Source organism: Sprattus sprattus (assembly GCF_963457725.1).
Source record: "Sprattus sprattus genome assembly, chromosome: 2".
Lineage (NCBI taxonomy): Eukaryota > Metazoa > Chordata > Actinopteri > Clupeiformes > Clupeidae > Sprattus > Sprattus sprattus.
Genome location: NC_137921.1, coordinates 50,874,021 through 50,896,808, shown reverse-complemented (window position 1 = coordinate 50,896,808; position 22,788 = coordinate 50,874,021). Strand labels below are relative to the sequence as shown.

General features: G+C 42.5%; 2 protein-coding genes across 6 annotated transcripts; one reads left to right on the top strand and one right to left on the bottom strand.

The window, feature by feature from the left end:
• Positions 1 to 9,548: 9,548 nt before the first annotated feature.
• On the top strand, positions 9,549 to 14,550 carry rnf2 (ring finger protein 2). 4 transcript variants are annotated; one of them, XM_080860650.1, is made up of 7 exons: positions 9,549 to 9,634; positions 10,859 to 10,996; positions 11,286 to 11,443; positions 11,859 to 12,074; positions 12,299 to 12,574; positions 12,981 to 13,170; positions 13,516 to 14,550. In XM_080860650.1, exons 2-7 carry the CDS (start codon positions 10,910 to 10,912, stop codon positions 13,615 to 13,617), a joined length of 1,029 nt encoding a protein of 342 aa, XP_080716776.1. In that variant the 5' UTR covers positions 9,549 to 9,634; positions 10,859 to 10,909; the 3' UTR covers positions 13,618 to 14,550. The 4 variants fall into 4 exon arrangements, with proteins under 4 accessions (XP_080716776.1, XP_080716777.1, XP_080716774.1 ...); XM_080860651.1 differs by having other exon boundaries at positions 11,283 to 11,443; positions 12,999 to 13,170; XM_080860648.1 differs by having other exon boundaries at positions 11,283 to 11,443.
• Positions 14,551 to 17,154: 2,604 nt separating this feature from the next.
• On the bottom strand, positions 17,155 to 22,696 carry cyldl (cylindromatosis (turban tumor syndrome), like). Of its 2 annotated transcripts, XM_080860713.1 has the most exons (15): positions 22,380 to 22,696; positions 21,681 to 22,131; positions 21,345 to 21,518; positions 20,800 to 20,881; positions 20,464 to 20,630; positions 20,144 to 20,303; positions 19,894 to 20,032; positions 19,652 to 19,762; positions 19,321 to 19,412; positions 19,098 to 19,161; positions 18,777 to 18,909; positions 18,464 to 18,572; positions 18,129 to 18,247; positions 17,502 to 17,706; positions 17,155 to 17,381 (listed from the first exon to the last, which is right to left on the bottom strand). In XM_080860713.1, exons 2-15 carry the CDS (start codon positions 22,101 to 22,103, stop codon positions 17,197 to 17,199), a joined length of 2,163 nt encoding a protein of 720 aa, XP_080716839.1. In that variant the 5' UTR covers positions 22,104 to 22,131; positions 22,380 to 22,696; the 3' UTR covers positions 17,155 to 17,196. The 2 variants fall into 2 exon arrangements, with proteins under 2 accessions (XP_080716839.1, XP_080716838.1); XM_080860712.1 differs by having other exon boundaries at positions 21,681 to 22,696.
• Between the last annotated feature and the right edge of the window lie 92 nt (positions 22,697 to 22,788).

The window sequence follows — 22,788 nt, the reverse complement described above, 5'->3', positions numbered from 1 at the left end:
ACTACGACGGCGTGTTTACCACAGCTGTGGTCCAAACTACGTCTGGCACATTGATGGCTACGATAAGCTTAAACCATTTGGAATTGCAATCAGCGGATGCATAGACGGATTTTCAAGAAAGATGATATGGGTTGAAGCCTATAAAACAAACAATGATCCGAAGGTCATCGCTGGATACTTTATGGATGCTGTGATCAACGCTGGTGGATGCCCTTCCAGAATTAGACTTGATTTGGGGACAGAAAATGGGCATGTAGCTGATATGCAGCGCTTCCTCTCAGATACAGACAGCGTAACCTTAGGTCCTAGTACTGCAAACCAGCGAATTGAACGCTGGTGGCTGATCTTGCGAAGTCAATGTGCCCAATTCTGGATGGACCTATTCGACAAACTGCGGGAAGATGGCTTCTTTTCAGACAACTTCTTGGACAAATCCTTGATTCAGTTTTGTTTTCTTCAAATAATCCAGGTAGGCATTCACAATTTATTGCATCTTCTATAATGTAATTTAATATCTAGGGATGTAGGCTAGTGTGTGTATACGCACGTAAACCGTTTACGCAACTCCTTTTTATGCAGATTTGATGTTATTTTTAACTTTGGTTATCATAAATGTTGGTAACTTAGGCCTATATAGGCCTATACAAGACAGGCTTTGTAGGCTACTCATTATCTGCATGGTAGGCTATGTCTAATCACCCTCTTGCGGAGGCCAGCGCAATAGGTGTCAGAAACAGAATATGGATCAAGGTAGCCTAACTACGTTTATCAGCTGCATAAAAAGTGGGACTGACTACTATAGGTGGAATAGATGGAAGGCGATTTCTGAAACGTGGCACCCCTCCTCCTGTCAAACCTGACGTTTTTAGGTCCATTCAATACATTTTGGGTGGCATGGCCACATGGCCTCTTATCACGGAGAATCCAGAGTACACTACCCTTATAGAGTAGGCCTTGCCCTTAATCAAATAAGCACAAGGGCCTAAAAGATCCCCCCACCCCATCCCAAGCTCAGGGGCCCTGGCCCTGGATAATGAATCCCACTTTGCCTGCCACTTCAACACCCCTACTTCTGGTTTGTTTAGATTGTGCTCACCCCCTCTCCCACCCAAATAACCATTTCAACCGCTTCAGCTTAAATAATCAGGATACTGTTACTAACACTGTGATACAGAATGTATACTGAATATTATGTCTGTCCTCTAGGAAGAAGTTGATGGGGTTGTATCGACTTGGAATGACCACAGAGTTCGTCAAGTCCACAACTCTCGTTCACCTCATGGACGTCCCTCCATACTATATGCAGTCCCTCAGCTGTACGGAGGCAGAGATTATTTGCAGAATGTGGACCTGGAGAAAGTTGAAGTCTGCCTTGAAGAGTGTGTGTTCAAAGACTTTCCATGTGATGAGGACGTCTTTCACATTTGTGTGGACCTAATGTCAGAGCATAATCTGTCATTAACAAATGATGTGTTTGAAACAGTTAACCTGTATATGACATTGAGACAGCTGATAAACAATGATCTTGGTGTATATCATTGATTTGATTGGACAAGGTCTTGTGTCACAAGATTGTCATAAGATAGAATAGTACTGCATTTAGTCCTTGAGCCAGAGCCCCATTTTGTTTTTTGTTTTATTACAAATGTATTAGCAGTCAAGTTATTTTGATGTACTAACATTCAACATTTGCAAATATGAGTAATAGTGCAAAATGCAAAAGTTTTAACTGAACTGTTTATTCAGATATAAAAGTTCACAATAGAAAAATTACAAAACGTCTCTCATCTTTAATTGGAGCTGTAATGCCACCTTAAAATCTTTACAGAAAAGCCTTCAACAGTAATAGATGTTTTTTTTGTAAACAACAACAACAGCAACTGTATGGAGTAAAATAGAGGTTGCCACGTGAAATGTAAACAGGTAGTCATACATTGACATGATGACATCTCATCTGAAATTATTTATAAAGATAACTGCAATTTTCTTTCTAATAACTCCCAGGCAGACAAAACTGAACAACAGTACAACAGTACGCCTAGGCTAATCCATTGTTAGAAGGCTTTTTGTTATACTTAAAGCACACACAACAGGTATTCACAATTCACTCTGCAGCATACCATTTAAAGCTCATAACACTTTCAAAAAAAAAAAAGTGGTCAAAAAGGCAACACCAAGTAAACAGCCGTCATCCAACCTTCACAAGCGTAAGGGACATTCCTATTGACTAAACCCCTACATAATATCCATGATCCATATGTTGCTTTCTAAGATTTTGTTCATTTCACTTCTGAAATCTGGGTAACTGTCATAACTGACTGGTAACTCCAGGTAACAGCCACAAGTGTGAGCAACTGGTCTTCTCTGAAATCCCTGAATTTGTGTAAAGCTGACAGTGATGTTTTTTCCCATGAACAAGTCTGATCCAGTACAGAATCTAAGAAAACAGGAGAGGTGCTGGGTGTCTGAATCTCTAAGGTATGCATTCACATACTTGATCTGTTTCTCCTGTATATTCTGGGTTGTGGGGTAAACAATTGATTTAATGATTTTTCGTGCTGTTGGCTGAAGGCCATCGTAAAGTGCTGCGATCCCTTTTATCTCTGATCTAAGTGGTGTGAGCATATTGCTCCACTGTTCAATGACAAATGCAGGCTCCTGGATCAGTTTTTGGTGAGCTAGCTCCTTCAAGATTTGCTTAATGTTATCTGCGGTCACTACCTTCCGACATCCCTGACCATCCATAATGTCCAACAACTCGTCTTGGTCAACACTTTCAAAATCAAAACAACAAGATTCAAACATCACGCGCTCTGACTCTGACACATACTTCAAAAAGGTGTCCACAAGATCACTCTCCACATTGCCTAAAACTGCCTGCTCAAGAATTACCGGTGCAATTTTTACTGGAAGATATTTCTGCTTTTGCCAGCCAAATGTGATTATTCTACCTACATTCTCCCATTCTTGTTTACCAAAATCATGCCGTAAATATGGGACTTTGAAACTATTTCCCACGGTGCACTGCTCATAAAAGTCCTTCCAAAACTCTGAAAGAACATCCCTTAAAACTCCTCCATCATCCACAGCCTTTTCAAGTTTTCCATCAGGAAGGATAACTTGAAAAGAAATGTTCCCCTCCAGAACACTTGCATCAGAAAAAACTTGAAGAAGTTCTTTCAGAATCTGGCCACGATGAAGAACAATTATTTTCTTAGCTGCATCTGTGTTACTGCCTTGTTCATGTGAAAAGGGTGAATCAAATGAATGTTCTTGAGAGAGAGGTAAAGTATCATCAGCACTTGAGTGCTCCATCCCTGAGAAACCTTCAGTACGGACAGTTACGACACCACTATCATCTAAAGCATCCCCTTCAAGTATTGTTTCTGGCAAAAGAGTGGAAACTGTACTGCTTCCAATGTATATGACATCTGAACTATTCCTTTCCATAGCATCTGCTGCTGAAGTGTGTGAAGGACTGATATCAGGTTCGCCAGGTGTCTCTTGTGCCTCAGTTGTCTCTTGTGTATTCTCTAGATCTGAGTCACAGACATTTTCTCTCTTTTTTGTTGTTGTTAAATAGAAACGCAAGGTGGGTAACTTAGTATTTTCATAGATTTCCCCAACTGTAATTTTACCATCTAGTGAATGTTGCTGAAAGTCAGTTAAATCACAGTCAAAATCATCAAGGTTCCCCTCTGCATTTCTTCATCCTGGAAAGAACAACTGCACAGCTTTATCAATCAAGTCTGATTTTGTATAGTCCTTCTGAACACTCAGTTTTCTGGTTCCACCTCCTTTTTTGGTTCGTACCTGCACAAATTCCCCTTTCCTAAAATGCAACCATCCCAATTCAATTTTCCTCTCATTCTTCTGAGCATTCCTTGCTGTGGTTTGACACTCACTGTCAGACACGCGATCGGCTTTTTTTCCTGCAATCTTTGCTTTAAGCCGTTCAAAGACCTTTGACTTGTGACTTCTGGGTTCTTTTTCCTTCCGTCTGCAGTATCCAAAAACAGCCAATCGGTCACCATAGGAAGGCAGATATTCTCTTAGCTGGTCATCCGTCATAAGGTGTATCACCCTGGAATCAATCTACAATAAACATACAGTATACTTTATGAATTCTCACATCAAGTGCATTTAAGAATTTTTTTAGTAGCCTACCAATACCAGATATTATTTGCAAAGTGCTTTTGACATCATGCATTTATTTTCATGTGTGATTTGTCAAAACTACACATTTCCTGTATGACTACCTTCTCCTCTTCCAGTCTCTTTATGTTTTCCTCAGGCACATCCCGTGACCTTAAGTAGTCGCTCAGCTCATCCATCTTTCTTGCCTCTCAAAACCTCTCTGAGCCTATGTTGAATAGAATTAAAGTATGACCTTAAGGAAAAATGCAATATTTTTCATAGGCCTAGGTGTTTAGCACTTTTGTGCAAGTAGGCCTTAATTTCTAACATTTTACAGCAGGCTGTAGGCTTTCATCAAGATCTTGTGTGTAGCCTACACAAGTACATTCAATGTTGCTTTATCTGCATGACTGTACAGTGTTGACAAGGCATAAACATGAAAACAATATTTAAACTAGATGTGGCTACACAACATAGAAAGTTAGCTCTCTCGTGCTCTCTCTTCCTCTTTGTCTCTCGGCTATCCGGAGAATATACCCGTTTTCATAAATACCATGGTACTTGTTCACGAAGTGTCAGACATGGCCCTCGAACTCTTCAAAATATTGATGTAAAGCTTTATGATACTTCCTTAAGAAATAACGATATTTTATGAACTCGCAGACAGAGCTACCTACCTCTCACCCCCCTCAGTTCTGCCTGATAACAGACGAAGTCATCCCATGCCCAAATCTGGCCTATTTTACTTGATTAAACTACCATAGCCTCAATAATCCAAAACGTAAACAATTCAGTGCTTAATCATCTAGCCCGCTGTGGCAAGTTTTATTTTTGAGGTCGCTAACGTTAGACTGAAAGTAAATTAACTTGGAAAATCTCTCTGCTCCGGACACAGATAGGCATTAGACTAACATTAGCTATAGGCTACTAAAGTTAGCTAGATGAAATGGGTTTCTGACGACAGTACAAGGACTAACGTTACATTTACGATGATAACTCTGTTTCACACAGGTCTACGCGCAAACGTTTAGTAGCATGCTCAGACATGATACAAGAGGGTAACGTTAGGTAGTTCCATGAATGTAACTATATTTAAAGTAACTAGTAAGATCACTGCGAGTGAGACGATTCTAAACTAACGTTAGCATGGATACAACGTCTTGTGGCTGTAGAAAGGAGCATGTTAGTGTCACTTCTTTACTGATCCTAATCGGTATTAAATTACCTCAAACATATCCGCAATGCAACATCAAACAGAACAGAATGGTAATCTTACCTTGGAACTGCATCCCTTGCGTTTTGCATTCAGCGTTAATATCGGCAGGTTCACATACTGTACGTCTAGCCCAGTGTAAAGCCACTTTCCATTCCCTTTCCACGTGTCTCATTTCCATGGCAGCGGTTCGAGCATGCGTGCTTCTTATGTCAAAATTTTGACTTTTTATCTCATAATTATGACTTTCCTATCTCATAATTATGACTTTTTATCTCATAATTATGACTTTCCTATCTCATAATTATGACTTTTTATCTCATAATTTTGACTTTCTATCTCATAATTTTGACTTTCTATCTCATAATTATGACTTTCTATCTCATAATTTTGACTTTCCTATCTCATAATTATGACTTTTTATCTCATAATTTTGACTTTCTATCTCATAATTTTGACTTTCTATCTCATAATTATGACTTTTTATCTCATAATTTTGACTTTTTATCTCATAATTATGACTTTCTATCTCATAATTATGACTTTTTGTGACCACCTTTTTTTTTTTTTAACTGGCGGAAATGGGCTTCCATACATCCATACATGACAGTTTTAACTTTATTGTCCGAGTTATTAGCCTTTTACCTTCCTACTAGGCCGCAAGGTGAAGCACGAAAAGTCCTTTAGAAAACGAATCCCGTTCCACTCACTGGCATCTACACAATCTTTAGCTTATAAAAAAGAACGAGTCGTGGTTAGTTACCAAAAAAAAGTTCGTCGCTGATTTTCCAGTCGATTGTCTATATGGCTTTGTTTTATGCAGAACTAGAGACTTCAGAGCGTAATAAGATTTTTGTCGGGAGCCGTGCCACGGTTCGACACGTGATCATGCTACACCAATGAGAAGGCTGCATTTGTCAACAGAATGGAAAAATGGCGGCTCCCGTGTGGTTAGAAACATCGTTAAAGATAGAGGAAAACATCCGAACATCCTCAAAAGTGGGCTAAATTAATTCTAATTAGTGCTGTATAGATAGCCGCGTCCAAGAATAACAATGAGGCAAATATACGATGATGTTATTTTTATGTTAAGTCATTTACATCAAGTTTGACATACATGGGAATACCCACCGAAGAAATCAAGGCAAAGACTGTACTTCCTACGTCAGCTGAGGTGATCTTAACTATGAGAAATCATAGGCTTAGATGATACACAAGCAATTCCATGCAACATTGTAAGAACTCATGAGCATTTCTTAGAAATCACAAAGAAATGATGACATCGTCTGACAGATGAACAAAGACAAGAATTATGACTCTGGATGTCACTTCCACCAGCTCCAAAGGTGATCCTTGAGCTGGTTCACTGCCCCTGCAAAAACTATGTTTGCCTGCGAGTTTAACTAACTTTGACACTATGGATTTAAGAAAATGGGCAAAAACTTAAGGTGGCAACAACCACACACACACTCCACATACAAACACACACACCCCACATACAGTAGGCTACACACACATTTCACTCCACATCGACACATAGCCTACACACGCACACACACACTCACAGGTGAGATTTCATTCACAACAATAAACCCTCATTCCCCTATAACATTACAGCTCCACTCCCAGATTCTCTCTCTCCCACACACACACACTTACAGAAATACAATAATCATCCCAACTTTAGAAATCCAGCGAGGGGGTTGACTTTTCCTCATTGATCTGGAGCACTCACACCTAATTGTAAGCCCTGTCAGACCCTCGTTTGTAATTGTGATTAACATTAAATAAGGGTTAAATACATTATATCAATAAGACACAGAACAAAATACAGTAGTAATAAGGATGATAAGTGCATCGGCCCAGTGGTTGAGAAACACTGCACTAGGACATCAAGTCTGAAATGCCATCAGCGGTTGCACAGTGAAGAAAAGCCACTTAAATGCTTGAATTCTGAAGTGTGAAGTTTGCCCTTCTCAAATACATATGTTGATACTCATGCCATGTGGAAAAACTTCTAAACAAGCTGGGTCTTTAAAACGTCACCTGATAGTACATGGCAGGGAAGGTCCACATAAATGTGCCTGACCTTTTATATGTTTACAATATGTAAAGGCATTTTCACTGGCATTTTCATATGCAAAAACATACTATGTGGGAAAACATTTACAAGGTCTTCAACTCTGTTTGTGTGTGTGTGTGTGTGGAAGAGAAGACTGGAGAGAAGCCTCGTGAAGGTGCCCAGTGTGTGCACACTCACACTCACACACATGCACATCCTCATATAGGCTGTAAGGTGAACCCTGTTTCCGTTTTAACCCGCTACACTGTCTGGCATCTACAGATGTGGCAGTCATTGCTGTAAGTGTGCAGACAGATTTGCCATGCACTTTATATGTTTTCACAGGGACTGGCAACAGGACATGTATCATTGACATTACCAAGGTGTCATCAGCTCTTGGAACCAGTGTGTGTTCAGCCTTGATCGGAATTCAAACATTCTATGGGTGTGACTCCACAAGTGCCTTTTATGGCAAAGGAAAAAGAAAGACATTTTCTGTTGCATGTAAGAAAGATGAGTACCTAAAGGCTTTTAAAAGTTTAGGTACTAACTTAAACTTGGAGCAGTCAACATTTGCATTTCTTTGCCAGTATGTATGCCACTTATATGATCAGTCGGCTGCTGATAATGTAAATAAAGCTAGGTTCAAGGCTTTCTGTATGACATCATCAGCCTTGCCAGAATTATCCATTCCCCCTACCACTGATGCCCTCCATCAGCACTGCAAAAGGGCAAACTACCAGGCTGCAATAATGAGGTCCTGTCTCAAACATAATATAAGTGCTCCATCACCTGCTGGATATGGTTGGCAAATAGAGGATGGGAACTTCACGTCACCTGGATGACTAGAAATCCAGCCCCTGACAGTGTTTTGCATGTGATACACTGTGGCTGCAAAGGTGCCTGTGAGACAGACAGATGTTTTTCTGCAGGATTGTGTTGCATGTAGTTGACCTATGTCGTTGCTGTAGGAACTGGAAGATAACTGTCCTGACACTGACACTAACAGTGAGGACTGAGTGTCCCTAATCTGTTATTTCTTATTCAGTTTTGTACAGTTTTATTTATCATATTTCATGTTTCATGAAGAGTGTTTTTATGGTTCATTAGTGTTGTTTTCATTTGTGGAAGAATGAATGAATTAATGAATGAACAAACAGATGGTCATTGGTATTTACAATTACTGCCTTTTATTGATACATGGAGGTTTATTTGTCACATACATAAAAATACTACTGTTTTTTTCTGTGCGAGTGTGGAGAAAGAAAGATCAAGAAATATTTTTCATAAATAGCAAGAGGGAGTTTAAAGAGCAGTGTGTGAAAAAAGGTGTAATTGATGTTTTATAGTCATTGTGTGTGTTTAGGATAAGGAATGCTTGAGGAAAGAAGCTCCTCCTCAGTCTCTCTGTTCTGGTCTTGTAGCAGCAGAGACGTTTGCCTGACCTCAGTGTTTTGAAAAGTCCATGGTCAGGATGTTAGGAATCCTTTACAATACCTTGGGCGCTGGTAGGTAGGTCTTCTCTTGCAGGTCTCCTGCAGAATATGGAGAGATGCTCTGATGATTCGGTGCTGCAGTCACAGGCTGTACAGTTCCCATACCAAGTCTTTGCCTTGATTTCTTCGGTGGGTGTTCACAGTCCATGTAAGATCTTCAGTAATGGGTATTCCCACGTATGTCAAACTTGATGTAAATAACTTAACATAAAAATAACATTATCGTATATTTGCCTCATTGTTATTCTTGGACGCGGCTATCTATACAGCACTAATTAGAATTAATTTAGCCCACTTTTGAGGATGTTCGGATGTTTTCCTCTATCTTTAACGATGCTTCTAACCACACGGGAGCCGCCATTTTTCCATTCTGTTGACAAATGCAGCCTTCTCATTGGTGTAGCATGATCACGTGTCGAACCGTGGCACGGCTCCCGACAAAAATCTTATTACGCTCTGAAGTCTCTAGTTCTGCATAAAACAAAGCCATATAGACAATCGACTGGAAAATCAGCGACGAACTTTTTTTTGGTAACTAACCACGACTCGTTCTTTTTTATAAGCTAAAGATTGTGTAGATGCCAGTGAGTGGAACGGGCTGAAACGAAAACCGTGTTCACCTTACGGCCTATACGTTTCCCATATTCCATTGCGGGTTTTTTCCTCCGCCATATTGAGAGTGCCAGAACGCGCTGGTCTGGAATAGTAGCACCACAACACAGAATTGTAAGTACATAAAAATATGAAATTACTCAAATATGACAGTGTTATTTGAAGCTGTTAGCGCGTTTCACTGGTATTTTAATGCTTAGGGATACATTTGAGTTATTCTTTAACTGAATTAGTGCTCATATTGGTTTGAAACCATTGTACCTTGTTTGCTTCCTCGCGAATGTATCTGTTAACGTTAGCCCTTTAGCTAACCTTAGGTTCTACGTCTCTAGAAAGCTAGTTGATGGCTAGCAGATAGCTAGCTGGCTAGCTAATGTAAATGTTATGCTTTATTTTCTTGACAGCAGTTACCCCAAAATGAGGAGCATCTCTCGTTTTTTACTCATTACGGCTTCTGTAGTTGTTCTATCAGAGTCTCAGCCATGCACAGGCATAAGTTATTTATGACTCCCTGTGTTTATAGTCTTTGCCGTAGTGTTGGTTGGCTGGAACTTGGCTAACACAGCAAGCTAACACAAAGAGGAGTGAGAAGTAACGATAGATAACCCAGCCAGGGTTAGCCAGGGATCATGCCTCAATTATCTGGAGTCTTGTTATTAGCTGACGTGTCAACCGCAAAAGGGGGGGTGGGGGGGGGGGGGGGGGGGGGTCGGTTTATCATTTGGTGTAGATATCGAGCTGTCTCTACATGCGATAATTGTAAGTGTGCGATTGTTTTGCTTGACAGCGGGTGAATGGCAGCCGTGTTTACGCACTGGCCAGTTAATGTGAGGACAATTATATAGTGTTTATTCTATTGTGATTTTTTCCCTAAAATAATTTTACTCTCCCGTTATCATGGACGTGTTTTATCGGAAAAAATGCATTTCAAACTGAGAGTTTGCAAGGCAAGCGTAGTGGGAACATCGGCAGACGGTTGGACACCACGGCAGCATAGTAGCGTAGGATTTGTGTTCTCTGTCAGGACAGGACAGAACCAAACACTTTTGATATACCATTATCGGGAATTTTTTTTGCACACCACTATGTTAGGAAGGGCAGCAGTTCACTTCGTTGTGACGCGTGTAAAGGTCTGTGCTGGTGACTAGTTGAGTGTTTATTCTACACTCATGTTTTTCTCTCAGAGGGCCAGGCGTTTTAAAGTGGTATTTGTCGGTTTGCTTCCAAATATGACGATTAAACATTTCCTCCATACTACCTAGAGATGTGTCCGTTAATGTGCAATGACTTTAGTCAGGTCTCCATAACCCCAGCCTTTGCTTGTATTATCCTTCCCAGGTGTTTCTGGTGTAAAGTGACACTAGCCTCTCTTCTTCCCAGCAGCAGAGGATGACTCAGACCGTACAGACCAATGGGGTCCAGCCCCTCAGCAAGACCTGGGAGCTCAGTCTGTATGAGCTGCAGAGGACCCCACAGGTGATACACACATACACACACAATGACCAGAAGCATGGCCTGGAATGTGCAGGTTATGGTCTACAGAATTGATTGGGGGAGGGGTTGTCAGGTGCAAACATGGGCAACATGGCTTTAATGGCAACAAGGCTCTACCTCTAGAACCGTCGGGCAAATGCCTCTGGAACAACGTGATTGGCTAAGTTTAGACGAGAGGCCTTGTGGTAAGCCTTGGACTGGGACTGTGGGGTGAAGGGTCACATTTAGTGTGCTGGATGATAAGCTGTGCTGTATTGTGCCCGTGCAGGAGGCCATCACAGACGGACTGGAGATCGCTGTGTCCCCACGCAGCCTTCACAGCGAGCTGATGTGCCCCATCTGCCTGGACATGCTGAAGAACACCATGACGACCAAGGAGTGTCTGCACCGTTTTTGCGCAGACTGCATCATCACCGCGCTGCGCTCTGGGTGCGTGTTGCTCTTCTCAGACTCCGCAACATGCACAAATGCATATCAAATGATAAGCATTTAGCATATAGGCTCATACAGACCACCTCCATGCTCTAACACCAGGGGTGCCACCTCCATTTTGACTCCCATTACACACTAGGATGCAAAAACTATTGACTTCAATGCCTCTCATGCCAAAATTGCTGTTGTTAGCTAAAATTTTTGTCAATCTGATGCAGAGTAAGCTTTGAAAGTTGGCAGCCCTTCCCTACACTGAGAATCATACAGATATAATCGTAAAAATATACTACAAAATATGTATGTATGTATGTATGTATGTATGCATCTATGTGCGTGTATATATATATATAGACTCTGGTCACAGACCTTTTAACCTCTGTAGCCTCTGAACCCTGTAATCGTCTGTCTACAGGAACAAGGAGTGTCCCACCTGCCGAAAGAAGCTGGTGTCCAAGCGCTCTCTGCGGCCGGATCCCAACTTCGACGCACTGATCAGCAAGATCTACCCTAGCAGAGACGAGTACGAGGCGCACCAGGAGCGCGTGCTTGCACGCATCAGCAAGCACAACAACCAGCAGGCACTCAGCCACAGCATCGAGGAGGGCCTGAAGATCCAGGCCATGAACAGGTCAGTGGCCCACACGGGTGTCTCTCTAACTGCCTGTGTGTGTTGGTGGTAGGATCAGAATGGGGATATTGAGGTGGGGGCAGAACACAAAGGTGTGGGTGTGGGTGTGTGTGTGGGTGTGGGTGTGGAAATGTAATGTGTGAGGTGTTCAACAAAGGAAGTTGTTGCCAGGGCCTCAGGAGAAGGTCTCTTTAGCTGAGGATAATTTGTGTGTTTCTCTGTAGGCTCCAGCGGGGGAAGAAGCACCAAGTGGAAAATGGCAGCGGGGCGGAGGACAACGGCGACAGCTCCCACTGCAGCAACGCCTCAGTCCACAGCAACCAGGAGGCAGGGCCCAGCATCAAGCGCACAAAGACATCAGACGACTCCGGGCTGGACATGGACAACGCCACAGAGAACGGCGCCGGCGGAGAGCTGGCGCTGGACGGGGCCAGCGAGATCGAGTTGGTGTTCCGCCCACACCCCACGCTCATGGAGAAGGAGGACCCAGCGCAGACCAGGTGAGATGCTCGTCTGGCCGGCCCCAAGAGCGGTCAGGCTGGTCAGAAACTTCACTCCTAAACCCTCAAATGGTGCTTCAACCACAAAAGCCAGGGCCGGTACACTTAAAAACAGCCTACCTGTAGGGTGACTACAAATTGAAAGATGGTTTGAGCCCTGAGGTTAACTGAGCCAACTACATTGGGTTACTGATGGCAAATTGTAATAGCATTAATACAAACTTAACAAATACAAATTCTAACAGACATACAAAATACATGACATTTTATATCAAAACATTCCATAACAGTGAGCTACCATGCCCCAACAATAACCTTATCATCACTTTGGGTCCTCCTGGATCCCTAGTGCAGTTCAGTCTACCCAGTCAGCAGAAGAGCACTGCCTATCACTGATACTGCGTAGTGTGGAATTCATCCCCAGGTACATCAAAACCTCAGGGAACGCCACGGTGGACCACCTGTCCAAGTACCTGGCCGTACGCCTGGCCCTGGAAGACCTGCGCAAGAACGGTGAAGCCAGCCCCATCAACGTGGAGGCTGCCAGCGAGAAACAGTACACTATCTACATCCCCACAGCCAACAGCCAGTTCACAGTGAGTACCCATGTCTTCACACAACCCACACCACACACATGTAGTTCACATCTACCTTACACATACAGTGCACTCATATGTGTACGATAACTCATTCCACAACATGAACTCCCTATGGCAACGCTTCAGCTTTCTGCACTATGGCCTGCCTCTTGCTTCATCGCTCTCTCTCTCTCTCTTTTTGTGTCTCTACGTTCTCTCTCTCTCTCTTTTTGTGTCTCTACATTCTCTCTCTCTCTCTCTTTTTGTGTCTCTCCGTTCTCACTCTCTCTCACACACACACGCTCTTCTTTTTTTTCCTACTCTGTAACTTCAGTAACCAGTCTTTTTCTCTGTCTGTCTCAGGTCCTGAATGGCTCCTTCTCTCTGGAGCTGGTGAGCGAGAAGTACTGGAAGGTGAACAAACCCATGGAGCTCTACTTCGCGCCAACAAAGGAGCACAAATAGGTTGAGACCAGTCGGGTCTGGAAAAGACTGATGTTTTCCCCCAAATACCTCCTACTTATTCTCTCTTTACCTCTCTCTCTCTCTCTCTCCCCCTCTCTCCATCTGTCTCTCTCCCCTTCCCCAGTGTGGGACTCGTTGCCCCTCGGTAACTGTGCTGCTTTGTTTTTTTATTGTGTTTTTGTATGGGGTTGGCCGGGACTTAGGAGATGTTTTCTGTTTGTTGTTTTGTCTGATCCCCCACCCGTCATGTGTGTCCGTGGAGAGCGCTTCAGGAGAGAAGCAGACACGCCGCGTAGAGACGTTTCATCTTGTAAAATATCACGTAAAAAAGGCCCACCGTAGAGAACTGTACAGAAACTCCACAAAGGGGTCAAAACACTCAATAACAATTAATTTTTTCTCTCTTTTGGGATCTTAGTTTCTATCCGTGGCAACGATCTTTCAAATCAGTCAAGATCATAGAATTCAGTTTCACCTGAGGGTTAATGTGCACCACCTGAACTGGTCCTGACCACTGTACGTGAGACTGGAGAGTCTAAGGGCGCTAGTTTAGCCCAAAGTTGGGCCCCTAAGCTGTAAACTATCCCTGAGGTTGTGGTGTCAGGGTCAAAGGTTACTGTGACACTATGAGAACCCTGGAAAACTCCAGAAACAACACGACAGATGTACGACTGCTCCAGAAGATATTGTCTTCGCTCAAAAAGAAAGACTCATCTTACCGAGTTTATTATTTTAAATAGAATACATAGCCGTTGTTTCTGTCTGAGGAGGGACCTGTTTTTTTATATATCTTGATGTTTCGTAAAATCGCCATTGCAGAGTTCTTTTAGAGCATGAAATATTTTAGTTTGACATTCTTTGCATAAATATGAGTTGTTGTTTGGGAAAATGTATACTGCATTATCTGTTTGGAAAATAAAAAATAAAAAAGTGTGACAACTGCGTCATTCAGTGAGACTGAAGTTGCAGGACTTTGCAGCTTAAAGAGAATCGTGCACGGGCTTAGTAGGGATTAGAAGACATCTAGACATAGGGAAGTTATGACTTTCGGTCTTGAGTTTAAGGGGGTTGTCCTCCGAGACCTGCAATGTAAAGGCTCCAGTATTGGGGATTAAGATGAGTGATCACCTATTGGAAGCTACTTAAAGAGCATCCTTAAGGCCGATATATGCTCAGTTTCAGATGCAACGCGTAAGCACGTAAGCGCAAGCAATTCACCGCCAGAACAATAGGCTTGCGTAAGCAAGTCTAGAAAAAGGGGCCGACGCACGCAAGACTTCAAAAGATGCGCAAGGGGCGCACAAGGGCCTCTTGCGCTTGCGCCTCTGACCATAAATCGGCCTTTAGTCTTTAGTCTCCATCATGTAAAGTAAGTGAACCAGATCAGATTCTTGGGTTGAGACCTGTAGAACTCACTTACTGCTAAAATGTTAACTGAACCTGCGCCAAACCTGTACAGCTTTGCTTGAAAACTGCTGAATGAAGGCATGAATGTCAACGACAGTACAGCTGCAGACTCAGATGGAAGAGTTAACAAGAGACGAGAGAGTGGTCATACTTGTAGTCGGACTCAAGTGCAGTTCTCGGGGCGTGTTGGCTTCTGATGTTGAACTGAATTGATTCACATCACCACCATAATTGCTTGTATCTTCGATTAAGAACAGAAGTGAGGAAGGAGCAGTAACCATCATGCCTGCCTTGTAACTTAACATGACATAAGACGGAAGGGATGGTCCATATATTCCCAGTCAGCGTGTACATCTGAAGCAACAATCGACCACTGTAACAGTCATCAGTGTGTCAGGTTGCCCTTGATCTTTCCAGAAACAGCCAGAAGATTCCATGTCTACTGTCACAGATGTCTGCGTTTGCACTACATTACATTTTATTTCATGTACCACAGACTTTGGTTCAAAGCAACTTGTAGTATAGGTAGCATATGTGTTCTACCTGAACAGGGTATATCCACCTGCTTATAGGCTGGTCCAGAGTACCTGCCTCTTATGGACATCTATGGGATGTCAGGTTTACTGTACTAGCCTGTACGTTTTTTGGTAGATTACTAATAAGCCTTATTAACCCATGGAGAAAGTAACACTAAAAGCTTTTCCCCAGGCACTTAAATCTCAGCACAGACATTGATCCTAAAATTGGTTTTAATAGTCTTAAAATCCCTTCACCAGGTTAATGTGTTACACTAGTGGTATTTACTGATATCCATCATGTCTACAAGTTACATGACATAAGCCAGGTATTTTTATGAACACCCATAGTTTCAAAGCATTTTTCCACTTATTTGGCAATCAAGACTAAGAGTCTAATGGTCCATGCAGAACGGAAAAAATTTGCAATGTACATGATGGAAAATTGATCATTTGAACACGGGATTGTTTTAAATTATATTTGAAGAGACTCAATGCACAGAACGCTTCACCAATCCATTTCACAACGAACTGATTATTTTATTTTCATTTGGTCCTTCCAGGGTACAAATGGCAGACATCAGTAGTACTCATTCAGCATATTGTGGAAATGCTCTCCCCTTTGAATGTACTGAGAATGATTGTTTTCACAGTTGCATGTCTTTTCAGAAACAATAATTCAGTGTCTATGTGACTGATATACTGTATATTGTTCAGAACATAGTCCTATGCCTGTGTCTGATCGGTGTTGATATCCGGTAGTAATATCCCTTTGATGTCATTCCTATGCAGATTTTTACACCCAAGAAACAGTTCTACTATAGAGTCCTCTGCATTTTGTAAGACTGAGTTGAAGAGCAGCTTTGCCACTATGCATTCTCTTTAATGAGCTTTCAGAGTATGCCCATCATTGAGGAAGCTAAAGCAATCAATGATTCAAAGTGAGGAGAGCCTATTTACAAACATGAAAAGTCTTTTGTACAAGAAACCAGACCAATACCCTACTGTTCCCATATTTAAAATTATCAAAAATATGATCATGATCTCAACTTCAAACATGCTGTGTCGTATCATGAACAATTAATTGGTGATAGAAAAAGTTGTAGTACAGGAGTCAAGATACTGGTACCCTGCTACAGTCCTATTGATATTCAGAGCAAGAGGCTTATTTAGTCTGATCCATATTTATCTTAAAGTTGGAAGCTCTGGTGCAATCCCAGTTTTGCAGTTACTGACAAAAGTATGACTCATTTTCATTTTCATTTTCAAAGATATATACATCAATATTTTTCATCAGTGTGCCAGAAGACAAATCTCTTTTTATCTAGCCACTTATCATTTAGCAGGTATTACATTACAGGCACAATCATGTTAGTTGACAGGCCCTACGTTATCCTCAACAGAAGTCAGGTTAGCCTTTTATGGCCTTCAAATGTTTTTTTTTTTAGTTGTGTCGGGCTAAAATTGGAGAGCTACTACTCTGGTAAAGCATGCCAGTGCTGTGTGATTTGGGACTCTTGTAGAGGATCATTTAGGTCTCAGTTTCCTCTGAAGAGATTGGAGTTCTAAGTATGGGTGGGGGGGGGGGGGGGGGGGGGCGGGTAGGTAAGTGGGAAATAAGAGAGATTACTGGGCTATGGTACATACAGTGCAGGTGTCAATGGTACAGGTAGGCATTGGGACTCTGGTAGAGGTACATGTAGGCATCACAGAAGAGGCGCTTGGCCACATCATCCATTTCTCTGGGCTGTAAGCAGGCGAGCTCTGGGAGGGGCATCTCCAGGTACCTGCCCACCTCGGGACAAAGGCGCACCTCTGGGATATTGTAGCCATCACTCTCCCCTACAAGACAAATGCAATGATTTCTCGAACTGAGAGCACACCCACACATGGACACATTTCCTGAGACTAGTATTTGGCTGACTACAAAAGCTTTTTTTGCTTGCAGTCTTCTCTCCTCACCCTCTCTGTCTGACATGCTGTCGAAGAACGCCCAGTCGGTGGTGTTTGGCCCGTACTTGAGGAAGGACACGTAATGGCTGGTGTCTATGCAGAGCACAGCAAACATCTCCATCACGTCTCTGGGAGGAGCAACGGCTTGTGACCAGCCTTCAGGCACAAAGGAAGGAGAAGGTTTGTGGGACCCCCGGCTTGGATGGCTGTGCACCTAAAAAATATTACATATTATCACATGCCAATGTCACACTACCAAATCAAGTGAATTATGAGAACAAACAGCACCTAACCAAATTGAATCAGTGCATAATCAGTGCATACCCTAACTCTCCTTCAAGTTCAAGTAGGCCCTCACTGAAAGACTGTCAAGAATCACTTTTCAACCCTTTCACAGAAACCAGCATGATTCATGGTAAACCCCTCAGATGGTTATTTGGGAACTTCTGCATTTGTACACCATTTTCTGCTAAATGTAATTTTCAGTGACACTGTGACATCGTGACACTTTTCATCCTCTCAGTGGTTTGTGTGCATCACCTTCCTCATCTGTGCTAGCTGATGTTAATGGTTGTGTAGTACTGAGGCCAGGATCACTTGATTATTGGTGAAAAGGTAAAAGGAAAACATGACTACCTGAGTGGAGCATGTCTGGCAGAAATATTTGAAGCCATTCCTGCTAAAAGCGGAATCTTGGAAGCACTCTTTGCACTCCAAACTAGCAAGGCCTCCACACAACAGGCACTGCTGAGGGACTAAAATCACACATACACACACACACACACACACACACACACACACACACACACACACACACACACACACACATGCACGCACATACACACATTACAGACATGACATGTGCATTTACACTAAGGTAGGTAGTATTAAAGTGGTTTGGGGCTGTACACTGCACAGCAACACATGTGTATATGTTATGCGAATGTGAGTTAGTGGACATGTGTGTGTACCTTCTGATAGAAGGCCAGTGATATCCAGCTCCAGAGAGGGAATGATCTTTGGAAACATCTTAAAGTTCTTCCCAAAGCGTGGCATCTGGAGGATCAGGCAGGAGGGTACCTGAATAAACAGAGAGTACGCACCCAGTTTTCAATACTTTGCTGTGCTTCAAAGCCATGGGAACTGACACTACCCAGACACATAACTGGTTGAGTGCCACAGACAATATATGAGCAACTTGATATTGAGCTAATACTCTTCTGCCTTCAATGCCCCAAGAACACATCATAGAGACACAAACAATATAGCAAGTTAAAGAGTTACTTCAGCCAGTTTGAGATGACCGCTGTAGAATGACTGCTCAATCAGCTGCTGGACAGTGGGCAAGATCAGATTGTGGGGTTCGTCCAGGAAGATCTGGTAGCAGAAACTGCTCTGCACTCTATTTCCTGAACAACTGCCCAAGAAAGAAAGAACACACTATGTAAATAAGTAATAACGTAGTCGCATGTCTAGTAAGTAGTAACAAAGATCAGAGAAAGATCAGATGTATTTAAAAAGACACACACACAGAGAAGGTCCAGGGATCTAGTCACCGAACCCTGCACTTGCTGAAATTCCTAAGTCAGACAGTTTTGAACTTACAGTTTGATAGGTGGCTCCAGAGAGAGGATTTTATTCATGATTAGAGAGAGGAACTCCTCTGGATCTGCAAGAGACGCAAGAGAGATTTTCACATATGTTCTCATATGTTCTTATATAATTTCTTTATATATAATTTCAGCTATTTCCAATTTATACTATCTAAATTGATATACTATATAATATATAGAACTGTATAGAACTCCACTTCTGTATGTCTTCTCACCTTTTTCGTCTGTGGTGAAGGTGGGACAGTATCCTCTCTCCTGGAGTTGCTTACGAAGCCTCATAACACTCCCAGCCTCTACAAAGCCTCTTCTACAAACATATACAAATATAGATGTTACTCTTAAATTCAGAGTACTATTAAAAGGAGGAGCTGTCATGGACAAGTAACAAACATTCAATTTAATTTCCTGTTTAACACAGATGTTGCATCACTAGATATTTTCGGTGTACAGACAGCTGATTGTGCTCTAGTTTCGCCACTCTACAGTTTAACTGGATGCTCGACCCACAACCAAACCTTTCCCTGTAAGTCTCTGAACAACCCTTACCTGCGCAGTGGGTTGACGATGTCTAGCAGTAGTGTTCTCTGTATGGGCTGGTCCTTTGGATCAGCAGGCTTGAACAGCAGAGAGTCAAGCACTGATGAACAGGAGAACAAACTGGGAACAAATAATATCCTTAGCAGTTACTAGCTTATAATAACAGTCAATGGTAATAATACGGGTATAAGTTGCATAGTACCAGTTATGGCTTTAGGGTTGATGGTTTTAAATGGGGTTTAATATCTGACCTGAAAAGAGCAGAGTCCATGTAGCAAGAGTTGCAGTGACCTTGAATACCCTTCATGCGACCCACAAGCATGTGTTTCACATCCTCTGAGCTGATAGGAGGAACATTCTCACTCTCAGTGTCAGCATCACAGCCTTGTGCTAAAGAAAAGATGCCACCATTGGATTTAAAGGCATGCTGACATTTAAAGGTTGCTGTAATAAAAGTGGTACATGTGGTTGCGTGTGCAGTAGCAGTTGTGCTGGTCCTACTGGTTTGCTTGGGGAAGGAAGAAATCAATGTGTCCCCGGTGCCACTGTAAGGAATGTCTGGGAAACAGGAGCTCATCTTCACAAACATGCCTTGTTTTGACGGACATGTGAAATAACGCACTTCTTTGAATTGGCCATCACCCACTCCAGTTTTTGTGTCCTGGAGAAAGAGAGGGGGAGCGGAGAGAAAAGATGAAGAGCAAAATGTCAACTGTACTACTCTTAGAGACATCTCACTACAAAAGAACAGAAAACAATGTGTCATAACGATGTCTATTGCTGTGAGTGGGTTTCTCTTCCTGTGTCTTTTCTTCACGTACCAGCTCCAGGCCCACTCTGGTCCCGTCTAACCCCGGAAGGCTTCCTATCCAGCGGACAGTCCCATACACCGCGCCTTTCCCAAAATGCACTCTCACCCGGGAGTTCAAGCTGACCGAGCTGCTATTTACCGGCCCAGTGCCTGCATCAGTGTCCATGAGTCCCACATCTAACAACACATGATCTCAAAATCACTACTATATAATCACAGTACGTATTTTCTAGCAGAATAAACCAAATTTAAAGATCTAAATAGGCTTGCAATGAAATTGAATGTTTGCTCAAATAATTCACTGAATTGATTTAAGTGTAGAACATATGAAATATTGAATGCATACCTGAGGGGTGGTACTCCTCTTTTAGAACAAAGCCCAGGGGGACAGTGACTGAACCCCCCTTCTCTCCCTGCTCATTCTTGTCCTGAAGAGAAACAGTTACCTCTTGATATTTCAAGCATTTACACACTTTCCTCATTTGATCGCTTGATATATATATTACAGCGATGTAAGAACGAATAACACAATAAACATCAAACAGCAGACCTACATATTGAAAACAACAGTTTCATATTTTGTTTCGCTATTAAGTAGACTTAAACAAATTTGCATAGCTAAATTATTAAATGTTTGTATGGGTATAACTGTTAGTTAGGTATAACTGAATACAACTAAATTACCGAAATAATGATTACACTACAAATGTACCAGGCATGTCTGACTAAACAGAAAGACAGAAAACATCAATTGAATAAACCACACAGGAAGGCGCCCTAGTTATTGAGAAAACCACAAGTGAGAGAAGTGCAGTGCAGGTGAGTGAATGACAGGTAAATAACATCCAAGTGAGTAAACAGCAGGATATGGCACTGTCCTAGCACACTCACCGTGGAGATGAAGGCCAATTTCTCGCCATTAATCTCCTTCAGCTCCATCACCATGCCACGACGGGCATGTATTTCATTGTTTGGGAAGAAGATGACCCTGTCTCCTGCCTGCACAGGGGTCTCAGAGGCAGGCTTCACACATGGGAAGGGGGCCCAGATTTCCCCAGATCCGTCCTGCAGGATGATGTTAAGATGCATGGTCAAATTCCCGCAAGGAAAGTTCACAGAAAGATAAGACGTAATGTAGGCCTACTGTGCTTATGCCAACACCAATATATCCATCACCATCATACACCTATATGTATACACACAAACACACGAAAGACACACACCCACCTGCAGTTTAATCCTGAAGAATGTGCCAGAGGTGCAGTCAGGGAAGAGCATCCTACTCCTGCTGCCAATGTACTGAACTACGCCTTGCTGCCACTTCCCCTTTTCCTCCACAAAAACAGAGCTACCCTCCTTCAAACCCGCTGCTGCTTCTAAGGCCACTTTGTTCAGGAAGGCGTCCAGTCTTTCCTCCTCGGTGTCAAGAGCCTGTAGAAGTGCTGCCTCTACTTTAGACAGCGGGTGCAAGGAATCCACCTGCACAAGGTATTCAATGAAAGACCCCAGCCACTTCACTGGTAACACTTTAGATTCCTGGGAAACTTCACTTAAGTATCGGTTTTCTTTCATGTAGCAGATCTTGCCAGGGTAGATATAGCTTGGCATCCCCTCGCATCTTTCAGTAATGATGAAAAAAAGGTCTTCCATTTCTAGTGTTACAACGGTACAGTAATTTCTGAAAGGCAGGAGAAGAGTGTTAAAGTAGCAAGATGTCAGTCCAGCGCGCTGGAGCAGCGTCCACCCTTCTCGAACTTTGATATTTGATTTAGTTCGTCATGACCAACAACGAAACTGATTTTGACGAAGATAGGACTATAACCTATGACAGTCACCAGTAGACCACCCGCTTTACAGTCCTGTGTGAAAGTGTATATTTAGAAAGGCCTAACCTATTCCAACGTTGTATTCTCCATATACAATTACCATCGGAATGCTGTTAATGTCTCGTCGTTGTTGTGGATCAACCTCAGCAGCCCGGAATTGTGACGGCAGTTACTTTCATTTTCTCCGTCAGTAGGTGTCCGCCTTCTTTCAGGCAGTCTCATCAAATTCTTCTTCGGTGAAGTTACATTGACGCGACAGAAGCTTTCTTATCCAGCCCAACTGACAAACATGGGAATTCCCCATTTCACGAATTTTCATTTGATAAAACTTTTGACACAAGGCTACAACTATCAATGTTTTGTACATTGTGCGTTACATTGTGTTGAAGGACGTGTCCACCTGTGCTGTATGTGTTACAACACTTTTCGTGTGTACAAAACGGTAGCTTGCTAGAACTTTGTTGACGTGAACATCCCTCCTACACAACTTAAATGGTCGGAAGAACTCT

Excerpts from the sequence above, each read along its gene's own strand:
- rnf2 (XM_080860648.1), top strand. The coding sequence starts at position 10,910 with ATGACTCAGACCGTACAGACCAATGGGGTCCAGCCCCTCAGCAAGACC. Across the intron at positions 10,997-11,282 it reads AGCTGCAGAGGACCCCACAG|GAGGCCATCACAGACGGACT; the intron begins GTGATACACACA and ends GTGCCCGTGCAG. Across the intron at positions 13,171-13,515 it reads CAGCCAACAGCCAGTTCACA|GTCCTGAATGGCTCCTTCTC; the intron begins GTGAGTACCCAT and ends TGTCTGTCTCAG.
- cyldl (XM_080860712.1), bottom strand. The coding sequence starts at position 22,103 with ATGGAAGACCTTTTTTTCATCATTACTGAAAGATGCGAGGGGATGCCA. Across the intron at positions 18,573-18,776 it reads GTCATCTCAAACTGGCTGAA|GTACCCTCCTGCCTGATCCT; the intron begins GTAACTCTTTAA and ends CTGTTTATTCAG. Across the intron at positions 17,707-18,128 it reads GCCAGACATGCTCCACTCAG|GTGCACAGCCATCCAAGCCG; the intron begins GTAGTCATGTTT and ends AATATTTTTTAG.